At 52.0% G+C, this 22,973-nt stretch overlaps 11 protein-coding genes across 11 annotated transcripts; 6 read left to right on the top strand and 5 right to left on the bottom strand.

Moving 5' to 3' along the window:
* Positions 1-1,023: 1,023 nt before the first annotated feature.
* On the top strand, positions 1,024-1,809 carry AYO21_04981 (hypothetical protein; the record flags this gene model as incomplete). Its single annotated transcript, XM_022654952.1, has 1 exon — positions 1,024-1,809. The coding sequence occupies one exon, from the start codon at positions 1,024-1,026 to the stop codon at positions 1,807-1,809; it is 786 nt and encodes a 261-aa protein (XP_022512856.1).
* A 639-nt stretch (positions 1,810-2,448) lies between these two features.
* AYO21_04980 (hypothetical protein) lies at positions 2,449-4,352 on the top strand (the record flags this gene model as incomplete). Its single annotated transcript, XM_022654951.1, has 5 exons — positions 2,449-2,932; positions 3,001-3,104; positions 3,167-3,255; positions 3,316-3,727; positions 3,807-4,352. The coding sequence occupies 5 exons, from the start codon at positions 2,449-2,451 to the stop codon at positions 4,350-4,352; spliced, it is 1,635 nt and encodes a 544-aa protein (XP_022512855.1).
* Positions 4,353-4,560: 208 nt separating this feature from the next.
* Positions 4,561-6,442, bottom strand: AYO21_04979 (hypothetical protein; the record flags this gene model as incomplete). The annotated part of the gene is made up of 2 exons (XM_022654950.1): positions 4,561-6,309; positions 6,362-6,442. The coding sequence occupies 2 exons, from the start codon at positions 6,440-6,442 to the stop codon at positions 4,561-4,563; spliced, it is 1,830 nt and encodes a 609-aa protein (XP_022512854.1).
* Positions 6,443-6,937: 495 nt separating this feature from the next.
* Positions 6,938-7,835, top strand: AYO21_04978 (hypothetical protein; the record flags this gene model as incomplete). Its single annotated transcript, XM_022654949.1, has 2 exons — positions 6,938-7,055; positions 7,108-7,835. 2 exons carry the CDS (start codon positions 6,938-6,940, stop codon positions 7,833-7,835), a joined length of 846 nt encoding a protein of 281 aa, XP_022512853.1.
* A 1,475-nt stretch (positions 7,836-9,310) lies between these two features.
* AYO21_04977 (hypothetical protein) lies at positions 9,311-10,670 on the bottom strand (the record flags this gene model as incomplete). The annotated part of the gene is made up of 6 exons (XM_022654948.1): positions 9,311-9,737; positions 9,800-9,940; positions 10,003-10,084; positions 10,154-10,297; positions 10,357-10,417; positions 10,602-10,670. 6 exons carry the CDS (start codon positions 10,668-10,670, stop codon positions 9,311-9,313), a joined length of 924 nt encoding a protein of 307 aa, XP_022512852.1.
* Positions 10,671-11,405: 735 nt separating this feature from the next.
* AYO21_04976 (hypothetical protein) lies at positions 11,406-12,961 on the top strand (the record flags this gene model as incomplete). The annotated part of the gene is made up of 6 exons (XM_022654947.1): positions 11,406-11,630; positions 11,690-11,813; positions 11,866-11,895; positions 11,951-12,047; positions 12,110-12,612; positions 12,657-12,961. The coding sequence occupies 6 exons, from the start codon at positions 11,406-11,408 to the stop codon at positions 12,959-12,961; spliced, it is 1,284 nt and encodes a 427-aa protein (XP_022512851.1).
* Positions 12,962-13,924: 963 nt separating this feature from the next.
* AYO21_04975 (hypothetical protein) lies at positions 13,925-14,263 on the bottom strand (the record flags this gene model as incomplete). The annotated part of the gene is made up of 1 exon (XM_022654946.1): positions 13,925-14,263. One exon carries the CDS (start codon positions 14,261-14,263, stop codon positions 13,925-13,927), a length of 339 nt encoding a protein of 112 aa, XP_022512850.1.
* A 98-nt stretch (positions 14,264-14,361) lies between these two features.
* On the bottom strand, positions 14,362-15,000 carry AYO21_04974 (hypothetical protein; the record flags this gene model as incomplete). The annotated part of the gene is made up of 3 exons (XM_022654945.1): positions 14,362-14,416; positions 14,502-14,882; positions 14,975-15,000. The coding sequence occupies 3 exons, from the start codon at positions 14,998-15,000 to the stop codon at positions 14,362-14,364; spliced, it is 462 nt and encodes a 153-aa protein (XP_022512849.1).
* A 388-nt stretch (positions 15,001-15,388) lies between these two features.
* Positions 15,389-17,927, top strand: AYO21_04973 (hypothetical protein; the record flags this gene model as incomplete). Its single annotated transcript, XM_022654944.1, has 5 exons — positions 15,389-15,509; positions 16,112-16,696; positions 16,887-17,020; positions 17,113-17,641; positions 17,704-17,927. The coding sequence occupies 5 exons, from the start codon at positions 15,389-15,391 to the stop codon at positions 17,925-17,927; spliced, it is 1,593 nt and encodes a 530-aa protein (XP_022512848.1).
* Positions 17,928-18,578: 651 nt separating this feature from the next.
* On the top strand, positions 18,579-20,620 carry AYO21_04972 (hypothetical protein; the record flags this gene model as incomplete). The annotated part of the gene is made up of 3 exons (XM_022654943.1): positions 18,579-18,678; positions 18,769-18,942; positions 19,869-20,620. The coding sequence occupies 3 exons, from the start codon at positions 18,579-18,581 to the stop codon at positions 20,618-20,620; spliced, it is 1,026 nt and encodes a 341-aa protein (XP_022512847.1).
* A 1,129-nt stretch (positions 20,621-21,749) lies between these two features.
* On the bottom strand, positions 21,750-22,548 carry AYO21_04971 (hypothetical protein; the record flags this gene model as incomplete). Its single annotated transcript, XM_022654942.1, has 3 exons — positions 21,750-21,924; positions 21,974-22,256; positions 22,308-22,548. The coding sequence occupies 3 exons, from the start codon at positions 22,546-22,548 to the stop codon at positions 21,750-21,752; spliced, it is 699 nt and encodes a 232-aa protein (XP_022512846.1).
* Between the last annotated feature and the right edge of the window lie 425 nt (positions 22,549-22,973).

The following is a 22,973-nucleotide window of genomic DNA, read 5'->3' as shown; positions in this document are numbered from 1 at the left end:
TTACACTATACTCTTAGTTTCGTCTCTACTACATCGCTCTACTACTATATTACTAAGTAAACTACTTCGGGTTTACTATAATACCTCACGTATAAAGTACCTCGTAATAGCTCGCTTTAAGTCTTTATAGGTTTTAAAGAACGACGAGGTTTAGCTATGCGGAAGTTCTATATAATTAGCTATAAAGAAAAGAAGGAAGGGTAGAGAGAGATACGGGGTAGGCGCGGCCTACCTTAAGTACGTTAAGGATAACGAATAGGATAGGAGGGGGATGGTGTTAGAAACGGCCTATATATGACCTTAGGCGCGGGGCGTCTAGAGGTAGGTCTACCGGGGACGCGACAGCCTAATAGAGACGGGGCTAGGTTACGTACCGTACGTGACTACTAAAAGAGGAAACTTACGATATAGTAGTGTAGTAGTATACTCTATATTAATATACTAATATACCATTCCTAGTTACCTATTCGGGACGCGCCTTATAAGTATATAGCTACGCTTATTACTCTTTTATAGTTACACTCTCTCGTAACTAACTTATAATATCTACTTTACTATACTATTCTAAAGTTATACGACTATTCATACCTTACGTACTCTCGACCTAGCTCATATAATAAAAGGACTGGAACTAAGGAAGCCTAACCTCATTAGGCCATACAGGAAGCAGCACTTAACACTAAGTAAGCTTGATAACACTTATAATTATAACATCCTCCATCCCACCACGTGGCTGTTACCACTACTACTCAGTACTTGTAGGTTCGCCATGGTCTTAGGCTTGCAGCTTGCAGCTTGCAGCATACTCGGCAATCTCTAACCGACGACAATCTTTTGCCGATGGGAACAGACAAATCTTTCACCACACGTGTCCAAGTACATCCGTATAAAGAGAGGTAAGCTCATACCTTCTCTGTTGATGCTGGGCCACGGCACAAGTCTGGCAAATCCTAGAAGTAGTGAAGGCCTTTTCCATCTCGTCTGTTCTCCAACATCAGACCCCATTGCAAGAGTAGGGCAATCATGACAGCCCCAACAGCCACCACCACCACCACCACTACTGCAACTACCACCCTCAGCGAGACAGCAGTCACTCTTGCAAGGTCACCCTACCCTGAAGGTGTCCCAGTCAAATTCTCCCCAGACGGTCTTGCCCAACGGTATCCTGGTAACACCACCATCTGTCACATCCCGCTCGATTCTCCCCTGATATCCGGTCTACGTGCTATCCACGACGCTCTCGGCTCCCACGCAACTCTTGCTCACTTCTTCCGTCTGGTCCCTCCAGAAACATGGCACATGACCGTTTTAGATGGTGTCCGGGAGATCGAATGTGAGGGCGACATGTGGCCGGAAGATTTGGAAAAAAGACCGCTGGACGAGTACACGGTCGAGTTTTCCAAAACCTTGGGAGAGCTGGGTGACCAGCTCCAAAGCGAGGGCCTGGCACCGCCATACAAGATGCGAGTTCGGGGATTCGATCCCGCCGTGGTCGGCGTGGGGCTTGAGATTGAGGGAGCCACCGACGAGGAAGAAAAGCGTATGAGGAGGCTGAGGGATCGACTCGCTGACGCTATGGGGTTCCGTGCCCCTCGACATGACATGTACATCTTTCACGTCACCGTCGCCTATCTGTTGCGACATGTGGACGGTGACGATAGGCTTGCGCTCAACAAGACCTTTGCTGAGCTTCTCCCCAAGGTGAAGATGGAATTTGATCTGGGCGCTGTGGAATTTTGTGTGTTTCAGGACATGTGTGCGTATCCAAGGCTGTTCTACCTCGGGCGAGAAGGAGGGGAATCCGCATGATAGATCGTCCTCTGGCATGACATCACCCACGTGCAAATCATCAAACGCTAGCAGCTGACTCTGTGACAACCTTGAGTACTGCTTCCCAAGATTGACCCTCTTGAAGTAATCACCTTCTGTGAAGTCACGTAACCTACTGACTCGGTAGAAACAGCTTTTCTGCCCCTTCTGGAGTATTAGCTCACTGCATCACCTATTTTCTTGCCTCGTCGCTTGGAGATTTTCGGTCGGTTCCAGATAAGCACAAGGTGGAGCTCGAAATCCTCCATCGGCAACAGATAAGAAAAGCTCTAATACCACCTTGGAGGGGTTTTAAAGATGACTTCTCGCGTGTCTGGCCACGAGGTGCTGCTCAACTTGGTGATTGGCGGTCCATCTAAAAGGATCTTCTGCAAGATTTGTCCATCTACAAATTTATTCCAGAACATGGCGTTCTGCACGAGGTCACCACCGAGACATACGGAGCAGAGCACGCAAGGATGCGAGTATTTAAGAAGTGGTCGGAATGTCGTCGCTTGGAGAGGTGGAAAGCAGTGTGACAGGTCTCTATCTAGCCCAGTGGTCTTCTTCTTCTCGTCCAACATTGTTATCTTGAATTGTGCCGAGCACGAATAATTCCTGCAACGACGTCCTTTAGCCATGGCGGCCCAGAAAGAAGTCGATGTCTCTGTAGCCGAAGAACCCCGACCTAGCAGCAGCCCGGCCGAGTGGCTGCCCGACGCTCAAGAGGGAAACAACCAGGAGCACGACTTGCGTTTACGGGATGCCATCAAGCTGTATCCCAAGCCCATCTTCTGGAGTTTGGCCATGTCGGCCGCCATCTTCATGGAAGGATACGACACCATGTTGATGGGCAATTTGATCGCTCAGTCGACGTTTCAGAAACGGTACGGTGTCCCTGTTGGCAAGGGCAAACACGAGATCCCTGCGAAGTGGCAAGCCGGGCTGAACAACGGGGGTTCCTGTGGCCAGTTGATCGGTCTGTTGGTAGCTGGATGGGTCAGCGACCAATTCGGCTTTCGCAAGACCATGATAGCTGGCCTGGTGGTCATCGTCGCATTCATCTTCATTCAATTCTTTGCTCCGAGCCTCGACGTACTCGAAGTCGGTCAGGTACTTTTTGGTATGTGCGAGATCACCCCAGATGTTGGGGGTGACCCCCATGATGTACCTGACGAACTCGAACACTAGGAATTCCTATTGGTCTATTCCAGACCATTCCTGTCGTCTATGCAATGGAGATTGCTCCAACTTGCCTTCAACCGTACCTTACCACCTGGGTTAATGCCTGCTGGGTATGACATCTCTCCTGTCGAAGCTTGAAAGGACACAAGTTTAAACACTTACACTCTCAAAGGCAATTGGCCATCTCATCGGCGCTGGCATTCTTCGCGGAGTTCTGAGCATCCAAGACCAGTGGGCGTACAGGATCCCATTTGCTGTTCAGTGAGCCAAATCTTTGCAGGAGGAAAATCGCGACTCAGTGCTAACTTGATCCATTTCCAGATGGGTGTGGCCTGTCATCCTGATACCGCTCCTCACCTTCGCACCCGAGTCGCCCTGGTGGCTCGTCAGACAGGGTCGCCTCGAGGATGCAAAGACCGTCCTGAGGGGCCTCTCGTCCAAGCAACATCAAAAAGAAAGTCTGGACATTGACAAAAAAGTGGCCCTGATGGTCGTCACAACCGAGTACGAACGCGCCGTCAACGCCGAGACTTCTTATCTGGCCTGCTTCAAGGGCGTTGACCTGAAAAGGACCTTGATCCCCATCGGCATTTACTGCATCCAAACCCTCAGCGGCAACCCTCTCCGCGGGTATTCGACTTATTTTCTCGAGCAGGCCGGCCTGCCCAGTACGCAGGCTTTCAACATGACCATTGTGAGCTATTCGCTAGCTTTGCTGGGAGGGTTCGTGGCGGTAGGTTTCATCACCTTGTTCGATGCCGATGATGCATACATTCGAATTTGTGGATTTCTAACCTGGCTATTCATTCCAGTGGATTTTCCTACCCTTCTTCGGCCGCCGACTCATTTACTTCTGGAGTCTGGTGGTTATGCTGATTCTTATGGTCATCATCGGCGGTCTGGGCGTACCTCAAGCACACTCGTCCAACACCTCGTACTCGTGGGCGATTGGGTCGATTTTGATTATCTCTTCCTTTCTGTACAACGCCACCAGTGGCCCACTCACCAACACCCTCTGCGCCGAGATCCCCTCGGCCCTCCTCCGCAGTAAAGTCGTGGTGCTCGCCCGGTTCACTTACGCCATCTCCACCATCATTGCCGGTGTCCTGACGCCATACCAACTGAACACTAGCGCGTGGAATTGGGGGGCCAGGACGGGCTTCTTCTGGGCCGGAGGCTGTCTGATCTCGACTGTCTTTGCGTATTTTTGTGTCCCGGAGACCAAGGACCGGACGACTGCCGAAATGGACATCTTGTTTGCTCGCAACCTAGCGCCACGCCACTTTTCCAAGGCCCAGGTCGATTTGGTCGAGGCTGTTGTGGAGAAGGATGCAACCACTAGCCAAGTCAAAGTGTAGAAGCAAAAAGCTCTGTTTCAGGATTTTGATTCTGACTGGCTCTGAGCTTTGAGAGTATTGAGTCCCCAGGGTACACCGGTGTCCGAGCAAAAGAGCTCGTAAGAGGAACCATCCCTGGCACCTGCTGGGCGCTTCTGCCATTTTTGCTGTACACCTTAAAACCAAAAGTGTTAGAAACCGCACATAGTAACTCCTGATTGAAACGCGGTCACATATATGGCGGTGGCACGCCAAAGAACCATATGCAGAAATATTTGGACGTGACGCGTCTCTCCTTGCGCATCTGGGCGTCCGCGAGCGCCGTAGCAAACTTGGCAAAGAAATCGCTGCGGTAGATCGAGCTGCGGATGTCGGCGATGCGGTCAGTCGCCCAGCGGATCTGTGCTTCGTCCATGCATTCAATCGCGTACAGGAAGAGCGCGCGGATATAGCCTGGATTGACCGTCGATTGTGTCTCTCGGCCTTCGGTGCCATCGGTTTGGCGCAGGGCCCGGTCTCGGTCCCGATCGACGAGGTCGCGAATTGTGCGCAGTGCGTTGCGGGAATCCGTCCACTTCGAGACTGGGTCGCCCAGCACGCGGTCGATCTCGACAAACTCGGCGTGGTAGGCGGCGTCGCAGATACCGATCAGACTCGCGAGGGGGCGTGCGATGCGCGGCGCCAGCTGCGCCGCCAGGTCCTGCGGCGTCTGGCGCTGCGTGGTGCTCCGGCCGGCCCACAGCGCGCGCAGCCGCGCCTTGATGCGCTCCACGTGCTCGACAACCTCGTCCTGGTCGCCGCCCGTCGTGCGCGACCGGTGGTAGTGTGTCAGCCGCGCAATATCGCGCGACACCAGCTGCAGCCGGAAGTAGAAGTCGAACAGCGGCGCACCGAGCACTTCGCCCAGCTGGCCCCCCGTGGCCGCCGAGGCTCCGGAAGTGTCGTCGTGCTGTGCCTCTGGTAGCGGACTGATGGCGGGGATGGGGCTCTCGTACTCAGGAAGCAGGGTCTCGATGGTTTCCGAGAGGAGGCCCGTACCGCCGGCGCGCATGGTTATTGCCTGGAAGATTTTTATCCAGGTGATTAGACGGATTGTCAACGGAGGGGTCGCCGGCGAAGGCGATGACGATTGTGCGGCCGCCAACGCCGCGAGTCTCTCAACGAAGTGTGTGCTGGGCTCTTTGAAGACAGGCACTACTTCGCCGGCGTGGATTAGTTCAAAGAGACACAGTAAAAAAGCCACCGCGATGACCGTGTCGAAATCCTGCTGGCTGTGGACTTGCAACAGCTCGTCAAAGGACCTCTTAACGGCGCGGTAGTGAGACAGGGCTTTGGACTGGGGGAGCGCGTAAAGCTGTGCTTTGTATAGCGCCGAAACCGCAATGACGCCCGACGCCACAGCTGGGCAGGACTTGCCCAGCTCGACGAGGTGCAGCTTTGCTCGCTGCCAGTTGACCGGGTCGAAAGGCGTGATGCCTGGACACTCAACCTCGTCGGCGAAGAAGGTCATCAGTTGAGAGGGTTCTCCGCGCGACGCGAGGAAGTCCATGGTCGTGGTAAGTTCGATGTCGCGCGAGATGAGGGTTGCTGGGAGGTCTGTATCTGCGTGGCCATTATCGGGACTTCGGGTGCTGGGACTCTGTGTCTGGCCCTGCAACGCCCGCTCCAGGCGCGCCGTCACCTCGGCCTTCCAGCTGTCAGGGTGTAGAAACGGGTCGTGGCTGCTATCCCAGGTCTTGGAGGCGTGGGCGAGGGTGGCGACGTCTAATTCTCCCGCGCCAGCATCTTCTGAGGCCGGGCTTGGGTTGGGTTGAAGAGACACATGGTTGATCCTGGTATCTTCCAAGATCCGTAGTGGATGCTGATTTGTAGTATCGACGTTCGTACTGCGCAGTTGGCTTTTCTTGGGCTTGTACACGCACCGCCGCTCCAGCCGCGTGCAATTATCGCAGGCTGGCTTCGCTTCATCGCATTTTACCTATGCCAATGCGTTACAAGGGGAATGAAAAGCACAGCAGTAGGTTACAAACCTTGCGTCCGCGACATGTGAGACAGCCGGACCGGACTCGGCCGCGGTAGTAGCCATGCCGGGGCAGAGCGGACATTGACATGCTCGGGCTCATGCAAGACTCGAGGAGTTCCTTGAATTGGACGCTGTGCAGCTAGTCTACATCATTGGTCGTCGGCTATATTTTGAGAGAAGCCTCGGTGCGAGGAGAGGATGAGAGGATGAGAGGAACTCCAGTCTGATCGAGCCGGCCCTCTGTACGGATGTAGTTGACCCTTGATTCTGATCGGGCCCAGCAAGCCATCAATGCCTGTCTGATATCTCTTGTTCTGGTGAGAGACGCATAAAGAAAGAGAGGAGGGTTCGGCGACGGTGGGACTGATGCAGATTTCTTATCTCTAAGCGACGAGCCTCTGAAACGCCGCTATCGCTTGCCGACCATTTCACGCCGAGGTTTATCCTTCATGCATTGCACGCTGGTTACATTACATGCTGGGAGCACGAAGACACCAAGTGAAAAAAGTATACCAGGCGATAGATATATGAGGATCAGTGCATCCTTGTCGGTCTTTGTCTCTAGATCAACCTCATGTCCAAGATGAGCAGACACGACTTGCAGGGCATCGCTGACTATTTGGTCGGTATTGCGAACCAGGCTGGCAGCATCATTCGCAATGCAAGGCCGACGTTGTTGACATCGTCAACCAAAAAGAACAGTGAGTTTCTTTGGAGAAATAGTCCTTAGCTTATGACCAACTCCCCCTTCAGCTGCAGACATGGTCACTGAGACTGACCACGCCGTCGAGCTATTTATCCGTGATCGACTTGCCGAAAAGTATCCATCCTTTGCCTTTGTGGGAGAGGAGACTTACGGGACTGGGCTCGACATCACTGGCCATCCTACCTTCATCGTGGATCCCATAGACGGAACATCGAATTTCATCCATGGATTTCCCGCCGTGTGTGTGTCCATCGGGCTTGTCATTGACCAACAGCCCGCCGCGGGCGTGGTCTACAACCCTTTTCAAGATGAACTCTGGAGCGCTGTACGTGGCCAAGGTGCCTTTGTCTCACAGCGAGGCGGACCACGGCAGAGACTGCCGCTTACTCGCACGCCTCTCGAAGGGCTGAGGACGGCATGCGTCGGCATAGAATGGGGTAGTGATAGAGAAGGGCCCAATTTTGATCTTAATGTCAAAGTCTTCACCGCCCTTGCTCGAACGGCCGCCACCGGAGGATATTTCGTCAATTCTCTTCGATGTATTGGCTCAGCCGCTATCGCAATATGTCGAGTAGCTGCCGGCCAGCAGGATGCGTTTTGGGAATGCGGATGTTGGGCATGGGACGTCGCTGCAGCTTGGTGTATCCTGTCAGAGGCTGGGGGTATCATGGTTGATGGCCATCCTCGCAACTGGAATCCACCAATTGATAACCGGCGATATCTTGCAGTAAGGCCCGCCTCCAGAGGACACCGCCAGTTCGTCGAGGAATTCTGAAGCATCCTTGGGACTGATCGGTCGACTTACGGCCCGCCGCCAGTACACCATGCCTTAGCGACTGACGGTCATACCGGCATTACCAGCTAGATATGGTTATCAATCTTCTTGGATATATTTCAGCGACATGCCGGCTTGTAAAAAACCTGACAGAGCAGTCTTGCCGAAGGATTGGTGGTTTGGGAGCTCGCAGGTGCCACAGGCGGGCTTCGAGGGAACTTGATGTTTCCCCCTCCGGGTTGGCCTCGCCTTTCGGCCTCTCGAGGTCGCCGGTCACGGTAGTATTGTGTCGGATTCCGGGGGACATATGAACGCGTTTCCTTCAGTCACACGACTGATGAGGACCCGTTCCATTCGAACGGTTCTGAAAAGATCTGCGAGGTCCTTTCTGCGGTTCCAACTGAGAGTGAATCCGGGATATCTACCTCGGGTCCGACAAAGTGACCTCTACTGTACTTGAGGATGATATGCCCACAGAAGTCCTGTCTGTTGATAGCGACGGCGAGTAACGGGGTTTCAACTGCGGTGTGAGGTGGATCTGGTGTATTGATACCGTGACGCGAGCCGAGTTACATTATATCACACGTTGTGGAAATTTTTTATCTTCTCCTACGCAGGTTAATAATGCAGAATCTTAGTCACTCGCTAGATTCCTATTCAAACCAATCTCCCTTCGACCTCTTTTGGAAGATTAGCTTTCTCCTCTTCTGTGCATTGGATTAATCAACTACGAGCCATGGGTAAGATTAAAATTTCAACAGCGGGGGACGTTGAGAATTATTGTCGAGAATTCAGTAAATTCTCTCGTACACTTCGCAAATGTGATTTTGACCTTGAAGAATGCGAGGATATACTCTTCGATGCCGTGGGCTACGGATTGGCCGTGGTACGATATTGCCGTGAACTCCAAGGATACTATTCTAAAGTCACTAGACTCCTCTTACCTTACGTACTCTCGACCTAGCTTATGTTATCATGGAACTGTAACCAAGGAAGCCTAACCCCGTTAGGTCATTTAGGAAGCAGCTCTGATATATTACTAGTAGATGTAGAGATATTACTACTTAGCCTCTACCTATGAAGAATGTTCACGAAGTGAGTAAATGGAGTCAACCTACTAAGGGTGAGTAAGACTAGAGAGCGTGCTCTTTAGTCAGCCACTGTTAGCCTAATAAATGACATCCCTCAGTTGACCTACTTTATTCTCTTCTCTCCCTCAAACAGCTACATTATGTTAGCTAATGATATAGGATCCTAAAAATGAGTTCTTCCTATGTGGTTGTATTACCGTCGTAACTATTACTTCAGCAACGTCATAACAACGTCCATTAACTACCTTGCCAAATCCTGTGGTATAAGTTCTGTTGCCCTACCGTGGTCATGACGCTTCCGGCTTCTGCCCGTATACAACAACGCTGGAGATTGGATTAGCTTTTGGATCCTTTCCACACCGAGGGAAGGAACGGGAGTTTTCCCTACAATGAAACATAGCTATGAAACCGTTGGTTCACAAGCTCCTTCCTCATCTGCGCCAGCAAGACCTCTAATTCCTCTCGCGTTTTGCCCATATTTGCTGTATAGCCCCGAAGCAAGAATGCCTGCGCGCCCTCCATGACATTCACCAGCTCCAACGCACCGACCTTCTTTAGCCTTGGATCCCGAGCCCACGGAGAGGTGGGGATTTTGAAGATGTGCTCGTGGATGTTCTGGAAACCGGCCTCGGCCATCCACGACCTGTAGCTCCAAGGAGCGTCAGGCGCGGCCCCGATACGAGCCGCGATCTCTTGGAACGTGTCGCACACCTCGACGTACGCTGATCCTTCCTTGGGCAAGCTGTCGTCATCGCTCTTGGGCACTGGCCACACGCAGGCAAGTTCGAGGTACCCTCCTGGTTTGAGGTGGCTAGAATCGGCGTTAATTAGTTTAGATCGCTTTTTCGGATTTGGTTTGGAACTGCTGGTCACCTGTACGCCTGCCCAATGAGCCTGGGCCAATCGCGAATCGAGTGGTATAGATCTCGGCCGTGGATATAATCGAATGAGTTTTCTGGATACAGCCAATCTTCTTCTGCATCATCAATTTCGAACTGGCAATTGGGAGGGACCCTATTTCTTTCTCATCAGCCTCTTTGGACCTCTTCGATTGTTGAACCAGGAAAAGAGCTAACCATGGGGGTTGGATGGGCGAAATATCCGTTCCGAGGACTATGGCCGACGGGAACATATCGGCGAGGTAGATGGCAAAGATTCCTTACTACTGTGTTAGAATCTCTCTTCTCGAGCTTCGAGTTTCGTGGATTGGAGGTTAGAAGTAAGTACCTGTGCCGGTGCCAATATCTAACATCTTCTGGGGATTCGGAGGCAACGGGGCAAGAAATAGCTTGTTGTTCTGCAGTAGAGTGTACTTTTCGTGGTTCATGTCGATCCGGTCCAGCTCGTAATCGTCAACGGGCAAGCCATATTCTAATAATCCACGTTAAAAAGTCTTCAGAAGGGTAGTTGGTGACTAATATGCATATTACCATTTCGTCCGTACGCGGCATATACACGACCATTCTCAATCCGCCCGTTTCTGATTTCCGACTGGATCGAGGTACAGTAACTAGACGTGCTTTTGAAGGGGTTTTCAGTCAGCGATATGATATAGGAGATTGAAGGCTAGCTCAGCTAAATCACCTCGATTCTGCAAAACCTTCGTCTTCCGGCGGCGACTGCGATATCGCGGGTTCAGCAAAAACTTCTGGAGCAGAGCATGGATCGAACGTACGTCTGGCTCTATAGCCGCCTGTGTGATCTGCTGGTTCTGATTATTGTTGTCCGGTGGTGTATCTGTCATTGTTTAGTCGTCTCTATTTTGGCAAGATGTTGTCTCATATGGAACAACCATCGTCTTGCGGACCATTGAGCATTTTGAAACTTAATCTAGGCGGAAACCACGGACGCTGTGTAGTCGGGACTTCGAGTGACGCGTCCGGCTGAGTGAGGGAGTACTTTTGGCTGGGATCCTGTGCGGGGCCGTGGGCTAAGACTACCGGCACTGCAACCCAAGAGCCGTGCCGATAGCGGCCGAAAATGGCGAAATACTTACGCTGAGTCGTCAAACTCTTTTTTGGCGACACCAATTGAGAGAGGGCCACGATGCAACCAAAACGCCCTCGTACCTGCAACCAGCTCAATCGAGACAGTTGCCAACCAACACTTCTCGGTCAGTTACCTCCCGCGAAGCTAAAGGGAGCGTGGAGTCGCGGACACCAGTGTTGCGTCCGAAGCGCTGCACCTAACTGCGCAAATGTGCATATCGACTTGCTTTTTATCTATAATCAGAGCCAGTCCCCATCTTCCCTTCACATGCCGCGCTCATGGGTGTCATGGTCCATGGAAGAGGCCTGATTGCAACTCCCGCGTAATCCTGCCGGCCTTTAGAGGGGCAGAAGGATCTTATCGAGGGGTTTCGATCCCCCTCATCGAAAGTAGAAACCTTGTCATCTGCTATTACGGTCTTTCATTCAGGCATCGACTGAACCCCTGGAAAAAGTTATTCAGCTTTCCACCCGTCTCTTGGTTTGCTACAATGAGCTCCCGAGAAAACAACCCGGGCGCATTGTCTGTCGCCGCAAGTGAGCTCGTCGAGTCTCTCAACGCCCTGACCAATCAGATTTATGAGACCTCCAAGGACTACAAGGACCCCTCGGGGCAACAAGGCCTGCTGCTTCGTCAACGAATGACCAATGCGGCCCGGCAGATCATCAACGTCGTCCGGGAGCCTGGTGAGACGCCATATGAATTCTCGACACACGTGAGTGTTTTAGTCCCTCCCTATACACTCTGGACCATGCCCAACTGAGACTTCTCCAGATGGCCGAGATGGGGGCGATTCGGATGTTTATGAAGATGAAAGCATTTGACAAGATTCCATTGGAAGGAAGCATTTCCTACGAGGATTTGGCGGCCAGTCTCGGTGCTGAGGTGCCGCTCGTCAGTACGCTTGATTAGTTGCACATTGCGCCGAGACAAGACTGACCGGTTGCAAGCTCGCATGGCTTGGATGATGGTGGCTACAGGTCAGTCTAGGTGTATATGACTGCGCTCGAGTCTCGTTGTCTCAACTCGTTACAGGTTTCCTCCATCAAATCGGGGAGGACCGTGTCGCACATTCCAGGCTTTCAAAGCTCTATGTCTCTGGAAACGCCCAGGGGGTCTTTTTCCAGATCATGTAAACCACCCGCCCCCCTCATTTCGTGCGATGTGTGACACTGAGGACTATTCTGTTTCCAGGTTCGATGAAGCCATGGTCCCATGGGCCCAGTGGCCCCAATTCTTCGCCAAGTATGGTCTGAAAGAACCAAAGTTAGGGAATCACAATCCCCACTCGTTCGCTTGGGGCGACCCGGACAAGAATTTCTGGGAGGTCATCAGCAAGGAACCGGAACGTCTGGTCGATTTTAATCAGAGCATGAATACACTCGATGAGGTGCTGCCGGTGACGGGCATGTACGATTTCAGCTGGATTGCGAAGAACACGGAAGGTCCCGAGGACAGACCGTTGATTGTTGATGTTGGCGGTGGCAAAGGCCAGGCCCTCAAGCGCATCATGGCTGCGTTTCCTGAGATCCCTGCCAAGAGATTGGTGTTGCAGGACCGGGCACCGGTCATTGAGGAAGTCATTCAGGCTAACGAACCCGGTTTTGAAGAGGTCAAGAAGATTCCGCATGATTTCTTCCAGCCAAACCCTGTCAAAGGCGAGTTCTATCTACCCTTCTCTTCCCTTCTCACTTCGAGTTTCCCTCCGCAAGACTAACCACCCTTTTGTCCTCCTTTTCAGGTGCTCTCGTCTACTACATCCGGCGCTGCATGCATGACTGGTCCGACGCGAACGATCGCATCATCCTCTCTCACCTCGCCGACGCCATGGCCCCGGACTCCAGAGTCCTAATCACCGAGCAAGTCATGCCCAATCCGCCCACGGCCCTGAATGCCTGGACCGATCTCTGCATGATGAACCTCGGTGGCAAGGAGCGGACCGAGAAGATGTTTGATGGCCTGACAGCGAGTGCTGGGTTGAAGATGGTCGGCGTACACAAGAGCTTGGCGACTGATGTTGCGGTTATCGAATGCGTCAAGGTGTGACCAGACAGAGAGGGAAAGAGAGGGAAGTGAAGTTGGACACTGGTCTATACACGTGACCCACAGCCTGATTTGAGGTTCAAGCCTCTTTTCCCCGAAAAAATCAGCAGGCGCGTATGACACTATCCTCATAAGACTCTCAAGTATTAATATCCTTAATTTCCACTCTTGTAGAGTCACCTACTCGCTGCTCCATGTGGGAGATAGTTTAGCATCCTACGACTCTATTTGGCCTTAGCACAGCACGCACACAATGCAAGGGGGCTTTGATCTAACTAAACCTAGCCTAGTATTACTTCGGTCAACACTACCTCTGAGGGGAAGGAGTTAAGGACTCTGATAAATTTCGCATTTGGTTCGTCAACAAGCTCGAAGACGGCAACCGTGTCAACGTATATGTCACAGGAAGTGATCCGAACAATAACCCACTTGTCTTACAGTGTAACGGACAATGGTACTATGCAGCCTCCCACATATCCGGATTCTCTATGGCCACCGGCCAACTCACCGTAAAGGGGGTAGAAGCAGTAGATGAAAGTTTGGGCACAAATCATGCCTTTCGAGAAGTCCCATGGCCGTTTCATCTGCAGTCGCATCTTAGCAAGCCGAGAAATTCACCCACATTACCCATCAGGTGGGGGACACCAGGGGAAGGAGAGTCGTTACTTCACTCATGAATTCACAGAATCTGTCACCATCAGCATGCCATCCCGTTCGCCGTGACATGAGACTGGAGAAGTAATCAATTTACAGTATCGCTGCAGCGTAGCTATGGATGGCCTGCATCAATCCAATGATTTGGTACTCGAAAGGAGTGCCGGTCGGGACACCGGCCAACGTCACCACATGATTCGGTTACACACCGCTCTGCGCAGCAGCGGCGGCAAAGCTGGGTGCCGAGTGTGCGGTGACTCCCATACGGCATAAAGCGTCTTTTAGCTGCTGTCTTGCCCTCACGGCAGAAAATTAACAGGGATAGGCTTTTCCTGACCTGATGCAGAGGACCAGCACGTTCAGAATAATAGAAAGATTAGCCAGCCATTTAGACGTGCGGAGGGTGCGCACTTGACCCAGTAGACAGCCAGCACAGTAGAAGATGAAGACGCAGATGATGAAGCAGACCTTGCCCTGTGCCAGTTGTGCAACTCCCTTCCCACTGGCGAGGGTCAACGGGGCAACATCAAAGAAAAGCTGCAGACTCTGGAGCACTTTCATCAGGCACCGGGCCCAGCTGCCAAAAACACGGAAGGCCAGGTCGCCGTAGGTCTTAAGTGGATGACGATCCGAATAGAGGTCAATATACATGGCCCACAGCTGACAACCCGGCTACCGGGAGGTTAGCCGGCTTCCTAGGACGCGGGAGGAGAAGTTTTCGAAACGAAGTGACGCGGGTGAGATCTTGCTTATGATCCTGCCAGGGCCCCGATGACGGTATAGACGCTCACACTGGGGCCGTAGCTGAATTAGACCATTAACCACCGAGAAAGGTTAGCATGATGTTAGTTGGGTGTGTTTTTTGTTGACCCAGGCAATCGAGACTCACGGTACAGACAACGGGCCAAACATATCGGTAGTGATGAGGAAGGAAACCACGCTCCAGCTAGTATTGCGTGTGGCTCGCGACAGCTTGAGCCACTCGGTGTGGGAAATGCTGTGGTGCTCGGCAGGCGGCGAGGTGGAGTGAACCTGGACGGCCGGCTCCTTGTCGTCAGCGTCGGCATTGTCGTGGACGAGGTCTCCCGCCGTCTTCTTGCCGCCCTCGAGAGGCTCTCCGAGAGACTCGCCCTCAAGCGCCTCACTCGTGTCCGCCACGTAAGATCGCCAACGACGGAAATCCCATGGGTTGGAGGCGAACGTATCACTTGACGGCTCGATAGTGTCCTCGCGGTCGCGATCTACGTGCGAAATAGAGGTACTTCTCAAACTTCACGCTGGGGTCACTTTCTCTGGGGTCAGAGGGGGGTTTTACTATAGTCACGGAGGGAAAGGGGCCCGCTATGGCCTTTCATCACTTACTATCTTCTGTACGGCGCTTTTAGCATTTCGAGATGTAGGAATCCGTTGATATGTTTGTATTTTTTTTTTGACTTTTTTCTTCTTCCCCTTTCCCTAGAGACCGGGGAGCGTGCATTTATGACAGAGACGCGGTGAGGCAGGGAGAAGTGTCGGCCCAAAGTCTAACCCTAAACCTATACACGCACTGGGACTTTATCGATGACAATGTGGAAGAGGACCGAGGTTGAGAGGAGTTTACTCGATTTATACAGCAACCATTGTGGCTACGCCGCGCCCTTCTCGAATCACACGCTTATTAATTGAAGGCGGAGCAAAGGTATGTATGTTTCCGAGATCCAAGATAACGTGGTACAGTGTAACGAATCTGTACGTAGGTCAGGCGGGTGAGGTCTCTTCTCGACCGATCCCAGGATCATGAATCTAGAAAACACGCGTCTTCTCCTCATTGGCTCGAACTATCGACAAGATACCAACATTGAAGATCCTGGTCCTGGCCTCCTCTTCGAGCGCTTCAGTCCATTCGATATGCCTACAGGTGATTCCCTAACCCCATGGATTAGTTGATTTGCCCCGTACATGACGTATCCAAGCCCCTATAGCTCCGCGGTGGTGCTCACTCGCTAATTTGGCGCAGTCGTTGCCACAATCATATCCTGGCGGCTTCCCCTCGCTAGTCTCAATTCCCACTGGCCGGCCACGTACTCGTTACCGTAGTCGGCCTAGTGCATGCGGTGGAGAAAGATGGCAAAGATTACGATGACCCGGCAATCATAGAGATTTGTACAAGATACACAACCGTACAACGCAAGACTTTCATACCACTCGGCCGGACAGATCGCTCTCGAAAGGCGCAATGAAAGCAACATTAAGCAAGGCCACAGGCGGCTTTTCCCAAAATAAAACTAAGTCATCTCTTCAATTATCTCTTCAGGCCCTTGAAAATCACTTCGACCTCGCTTATCCGCCCACTGATGCCAGAAATTCATCGTCGTCTAGCTTTTTCAACGACTGCCTCTCGCCCGCCTCTTGAGGATGACACTGACGCTCGTCTCACTTCGGTGGCACCCCCTGATCGGGCTAACCAACGACGAAATCAAAGAGGCAGCCTCGCTCTGCAAGTGCTACGTGTGCGAACAGACGAAGTGGTCGAGGCGAAGCGGATCGTTCTGACTGACCCCGATGTCCGAAGACGCATAGCGAAACTCAGCCTGCCGGCCGACGCCCAGACCCAGTGCGACACGTGGCCATACAGCGCCGACAAGCTCTCCATCCCGGAAATACCTCGTTTGATCCAGGCGATGCTGTACGGCCCAGAGAGTGACAAGTACTCGTTCCCTATCCCTATGTCGCCCGTCATCGACATGGACCAGCAACGCATCGTCCGGGTGGACGAATTGCCATCCCGCGATATCGGCGCCTATTACGCCAACGAAACGCCGGCAGAGGCGTTGTCTGCATCGCCCATGGCTCACTGTATCGGAAACGAAAATCATCCCAGCATCCAGTACGGAAATCTGCGCAAGGACCTGAAACCACTGTCGATAATTCAGCCTGAGGGTACGAGCTTCAAAGTCCAAGGCGAAACGGTAATTTCGTGGCAGAAATGGCAGTTTCGACTCGCTTTCAACTGGCGTGAGGGAACGACCATCCATAATGTCAGGTATGATAATCGAGAATTGTTCTACCGTCTCAGCCTGAGTGAGATGACTGTTCCGTATGGCGGTAAGTACATCTAATATTTCCTTACATTCCCCAAGCTTCTGTGCAACGGCCCGGGGCTGATCACCGCGCAAGTCGCTCACGGAGAGCTATAGATCCTCGCAGTCCATATCACCGCCGACAGGCCTTTGATCTGGGGGAAGCGGCACAGGGACGACGGCAAATTGCCTGCGTCTCAGCTGCGACTGCTTAGGCTCCATCCAGTACTTTAATTTCAAAAGGAAGGATTCTCGTGGCGGATCGAGAAAGGCGGCCAACGTCGTCTGCCTTCGTGAGCAAGTTCGCCCACTTTACTCTTTTACCCTTTCTCCAGCCGTCTACATTAATGTATTTCTCAGGACAACGGGATTAGATAGAATCACATGAACCCGAGGATCGAGGTCGCGGCGATCGTGCGAGCACGCACCTTGGTTGTTTAGAGCATGATCACAGTAGGCAACTACGAATACGTCTTTTCCTGGCTCTTCTCGCAGAGCGGCGGTACCGTCGAGTTTGAGACGCGAGCCACCGGAATCCTCGCGACGAGCCTCATAGATGCGGGTCAAATCAGCTACTGGGATAATGTCGTGTCGCCGGGCGTGCTGGAGGCCAACCACCAGCACCTCTTCTGCCTCCGCGTCGACCCTATGATCGACGGCAGCGAGAATACGGTTGTTCAGCAGGACTCCGTGTTGCTGCCGCTGTCGGAAACGGAGAACCCCTTGAGCAACACATGGCAAGTAGTTCAGCAGCCGATCGAGAAGAGCCTCTACGTAGACGCGGCGGCGGAACGTGCCCGAGTCATCAAGATCGTCAACGAGAAATGCCAGAACCCGACCTCTGGCAAACCTGTCGGCTTCAAACTCGTGCAACAACTCGACCTCCTCTTCCCCAGCTCCTTATTTGCAAACCTGCATCCCTGGTCCCGCGACGCGCCCGTTTCGCCGAGCACCACGTCTGGGTGGCCAAGTATCGAGACGGTGACTTGTGGGCCGGGAGCCGCTGGCCCCACCAGAGCTTGGTCGAGACAGATGGAGTCGTTGACTACTCTGCCCGCAACGAGGACGTCCGCGACCAGGACCTGGTGCTGTGGCATACGCACAGGATTACGTACAATCCCAGCGTCGAAGACTATCCGGTCATGCCGTGTGAAATCGTGACGATTGCACTCAAGCCTGCCGACTTTTTTTTGATAAGAATCCGGCTCTCGATGTGCCCCCGAGGAAGTGGGCCTTCAGTAATAGCGTGCTTTTAACAAGGAATGCCGACGCCACCGAGAATGCTTCAGACGCTCGAGCTAAAGCTCCTATTATAGCGGCTATAAGATGACTGTGATAAGAAAAGGAGGCGACAATAGCACCAATACTTAGCGGCGGAATATGTGATTAAGACGTCAGATTGTGGAGGCTTATCAAGATACATGTGTACATATATCCACACAGGCTTGGTAGAGAACTAGATGACTTTCATATATATGAGATACGAATCCCAGATTCTTAAGCTCTCCTCGGTCGTGTACTCTATAAGGGTCAAGTTGCAGTACACCGATTTCGTGACTGTTCTTTCCGCTTAAAGATTCTTCATGTCTTTTAGGAGGAGTGGACTTGAATCGAGGGCTATTTAGAGTCGTGGGCGAGGCTACAGACCCCACTACCTCTACTATCGGTAGTGGCTCAACAACTAAACTGCGGGAAATCTTAACCGCGCGGACAAGTACGCTGAAAGAAGCGATACGACGAGAAAATCCAAGCGTAAAGACTGGCTCTCATCACCGGGTTCACGGCAGGCGGGATCGGTGACGCGATCGCGCGAGAGTTCCATCGAAAGGAGGTTGAAGGTCTTTGCACCGGCGCGCAACCTCGAAAAAGTAGAGCACTTAGGCACCATGGACTAAGAAGTGCTGGAAATGGATGTGACCGTGGACTCATCCATTGAGGCTACTGTCGCCCAAGTCACCAAAGTCACCAGCGGCACCCTCTACTTCCTGGTGAACAATGCCGGACGAGGTGAGCTGCCAAAGACGTTTCCCCTCCCTTCGTCGACGACGCCAAAAAACTAAACCCAAGGGGGCGCTGACGCGTGTGCGTGTATGTTAGGCCTCACATCTCCTCTCTTGTATGTGGATTTGATCATGGTGCGGGAGGTCTTTGACTTGAACCTCCTATCGGCGCTATACGTCACGCAAAAGTTCGCACCGTGCCTAGTCGGGACCAAAATAAAGGTCATAAACATTGGGTCTATCGGCGGCAGCGTCGTCACGCCCTATACAGGTAAGCTTAGGACGCACTGGACGTACTCCAAAACTGTAGGCCCCGCACTGATCGGCACTCAGGCCTTTAGGCGGCCAGTAAAGCGGCGCTGAATCTGATGAGTGAGACGCTGAGGGTGGAACTGGCACCTTTTGATATCCAAGTCATCCCCGTTAACATGCCCTCCCCTCCGCCGCGTGGTGAGGTCGATGTGGCTAACGAGGCTACAGGTTGTCGCCGGAACGGTCGATACGGTACTTACGATCTGTGGTGCCTTGTTTCTCCTGCGGCTGTAGTCACTGACTCTCTCTCTCTCTGTGTTTGTGTATGTGTGTGTGTGTGTGTGTTCAGGTTCCCTATATCTGCCCGTGCAAAAGGCTGTTGAAGAAACAAGAGCTGGGAAGTGAACTGGGTAAGGGTGCGGTGCCCCCTCATCATTTTGCGTACGGCGTAGTTCTTAATGCCGTCAAGCAGAGGCCGCAGAGCTGGTTCTGGTACGGGACAAAGTCGACACTCGTGCGGCTAATTACTACGTTTTTCCCACATACATTCTTGGTGAGAGTATTCACACTTGCTTGCGATTCCCTATCGAGCGTCTAACAAACTTGGACGCGATGAGACTGATTTGCTGACAGGATCGCGCCATTTCGAGAGCAGGCGGATTGGCGCAACGGAAATCGACATTCTAGTTATGCTAAGCACGTAATGCTGAGATTAACGGGGCAGCGCCTCTTATGGTGGATAACGGGCCTGATCACAAGAACTTTCAGGCCTGTTATATTTTAAGTGCTGTGCTACGTTGTATAGCCTTTCCCGCTGACATTCGTCCCTCGCCAACTCTCAAAACACCGACACATCGCCACACACATCGCTATTGTTTTCACGATTGGTTTCTTTTGACATAATGACGGGCTATATGGACCTTTCCCTTGTTCCTCTGATTCTAGGGAATTTCATCGGCACGGATAACATCTCAGGGCTGTCGGACAACGCAAGATACACGTTGCACCCACCTCGGAGTAACGATGATGCTGACGAACTATCAAACTGGAAAGGCAACCAATCCGACAATATCAGTCCGCCCTTCCTCGCGCTGTCATTTGGAAAGCACATGTATTCTCCACAAGGATGGATCGCAGGTTCCTCGAATGATTCCGACATCTGTGATATTCAGCTGGCGAAAGATTATACATCCGGCGTCAGTAGAAGATACTTCAGAATCGATGTCAATCCAACTGCGCATAGCCCTAGACTCACAGTGATATCAAGGAACCCCATCCAGATCCATGATGATGGCCACTCGGTAATTCTCTCACGAGGGGAATCCTTAGAGATCGGGACTGCAGTTACTGTTGATCTAGGAGAAGCCACCTTGAGAGCTTGGCGACCGATCTTATCACATCGGGAAGAGCTTGATTATCGCAGAAATGCTGAGGAATTCAGCAGGGCATTCCTTCATGCGCTCCCACGATTCCCAATCAGTCTCAACGTTCCTGAGGGTTCCACGTTCGATCTGAGGTTAGGAAATAACGGCACAGTATTTAGAAGGGTAAGAGATGGACATGGAGGCGTAGGTGGGTTTGTAACGGTCCTAGGGTTCTTTTGGGAGTATAACTCCCAAAAGATCTTCGCCGCGAAGGTGCCACACTTTAAAGCATCTGACCCCTCAAGCGTGGTTCGGAAACGTTGGGAATCATGAATAGAAGAGTTTAGGAAAGTCTCCCATCTGCGACATGCAGGTGATTGGCGGGTCTACCTACCTCCATGTCTATGCTGATAACAATTCCAGCCTCACATAGTACGGGCGGTCGAAGTCCTGATAGGAACGTATGTCGACGTCCCCCTTGGTTCATCATGGAGTGGATCGATGATGATCTTAGCTCAACTACACTCGATGATCGCGATATCCCTACCTTGATGACTCACCTCACTAAAGGTCTCGAGTATATGCACGCCAAACGATATACTAACCGTGACATGAAACTCGAGAACGTTCTTATCCTTCGAGATGGTCAGAGGTTAATCACTACCAAAATTGCTGACCTAGGTACGACTAAATATGACCTCTCTGTGAATATGCACACCTATATGGAGTCAAGTGTTTACATGGCCATTGAATTCTGGGAAAAGGAGCTACATTACACTAATGCCGTTGATATATGGTCTCTGGGTATTGTTTTACTCGAACTGCTCACCCAGACAGGAACGCGGTTGAAAGGATGCGATGCAAGGTTCCCCCCGAGCCAGGATATGCACCAAAGACGGATTTGTGAGGACCTACAGTCGCTTGTCCAAAGCTCACCAGAGGATTTCAGGCCTCTCTTAGTGGTTTTGTTATCACAGACACCGACTGATAGGTGGACAGCAGTTGAAGTCGAGGAATGGCTACAGGAAAAAGTCCAGGCACTCACCAGTACCAGCAGAAAGCGTAGAATGTCCTCACTTGGGGGAATGGGAGGTGAGAGGGAAGATAGGGGCGGACTCTCCGACCACAGCACTTTATTCAAGGTGCGTGTCGGCTATAGTTCCTCGCCTACCACGAGTATCCCAGATACAGAGCCCTTGGGCTCACTGAGGCCAGACGCGGAAATTCCGGACAAACAGACTGGCATAACTGAGGCGGGAGGAACGAAATAATGGTATACACTCGAGGGACGAGAGCAAAGATAGAATGGCGTCAGTGGATGATCAGCTATCACCCTGTCCTGTCTCTTAGCTCGTTGGCTGTACGTACAATAAAGTGCTTCTTTCCAACTCCCAGCCTGTTAGGTGCAGTCTCTCTCAAGCTCTCTACTCGGTAGACTACAGTAGCTGGCCCTCTGAGCGCCCTACATGTTTGATCGCATAGAAAAGTCAGTGTAACCGGTGCCTTTGACGAACGTCGCCAGCCATGGGCCTTGTTTCTTCTCAGAAAGCTCCACATAAAATTTCCCATGTGCCTCTCCATCAATAGCACTGTACACAGCAGTACCATCAGCGTGGCGTTCATCTGCGTAATAGAAACTGGCTCAGTTAGTTGTCTAGCAATAACTCAAGAGGCAGTATGGCGTACCTGTATCCACGGTCCGCGTAGACTGACGCTGCTGTCTGTATCATGTGTGCGGTAGCACTCTTTCCCATTCCATGACTCATCAATGCTGGGATTGGCTGGCTGTTCGTGATGTTTCCAGTAAAGATAAAGGTCCTCGCAGCGTCCTTTGGCAATGCATCGAAGGACTTGACGGCTTCCTTTGCTGCAGCGAGAGCGCTAAATGCATTGACATTCATATCACGGATGGCATCCTTGATAGAAATCTCCAATGGGTTGTCCTTGTTGACGAATGATGCCACCGCGGCTGTCTTGGTCAGTATCAAAACAATAGTAACGAACGGCTCCAGTAACGAACCATTGTAGACAACTACGCTTGGATGGCCAAGCTGCTTGCGGACGGTTTCGAAAACTGTTGACACGCTTTCGGGATCCTCCAGGTCGGCCTGGATGTGGTGTCGCTTGTCGCTCGTGTCTGCTATAGCTGTCCGCGACACTGTTGCCACCCTGTACCCTTTGGCAGAGAAAGCCTTGACAACACTAGCTCCTACATTTTGACCAGCGCCAAACACAAGGGCGATCGACAATGGTGCAGACATGGTAACGCGTTACCTCAGTAGCTTGTTGGAAATGAAGTGATGGGAGGATGACTTTGGACTCTGTGCACAAGGAGCTGGAGTCCTGGAACTGTCACGACTTTATTCCACACGGCCATGACTCTTTTAAACTTGTTCCTCTAATCAGTCCCCAAGTGATTCCCAATAGCTTTGATTGATGTACGCGGTGCTGAGCAATCGCGCTTCCTCCACCTTGAATATTTGCCCAAGTGTCGGAGAAAGTTGCTTCACTTTACATAATTCCACTGACCTTTCTTCGCTCAGCCAGACGGGCGAAACAACCCGACCATAAATTATTAATATTCCTTCGTAAATACTTTCCAGTGATTACTGTGTACACTACCAGACACTACGACCTTTCACTTCCCTAATACGTCGCTATGGGTCCCGCGATGGGTATAAGAGGA

This window comes from Fonsecaea monophora (genome assembly GCF_001642475.1).
Source record: "Fonsecaea monophora strain CBS 269.37 chromosome Unknown Scaff29, whole genome shotgun sequence".
Taxonomy (NCBI): domain Eukaryota; kingdom Fungi; phylum Ascomycota; class Eurotiomycetes; order Chaetothyriales; family Herpotrichiellaceae; genus Fonsecaea; species Fonsecaea monophora.
Note: the sequence above shows the minus strand (reverse complement) of the source record. Positions and strands in the feature narration are given on the sequence as shown.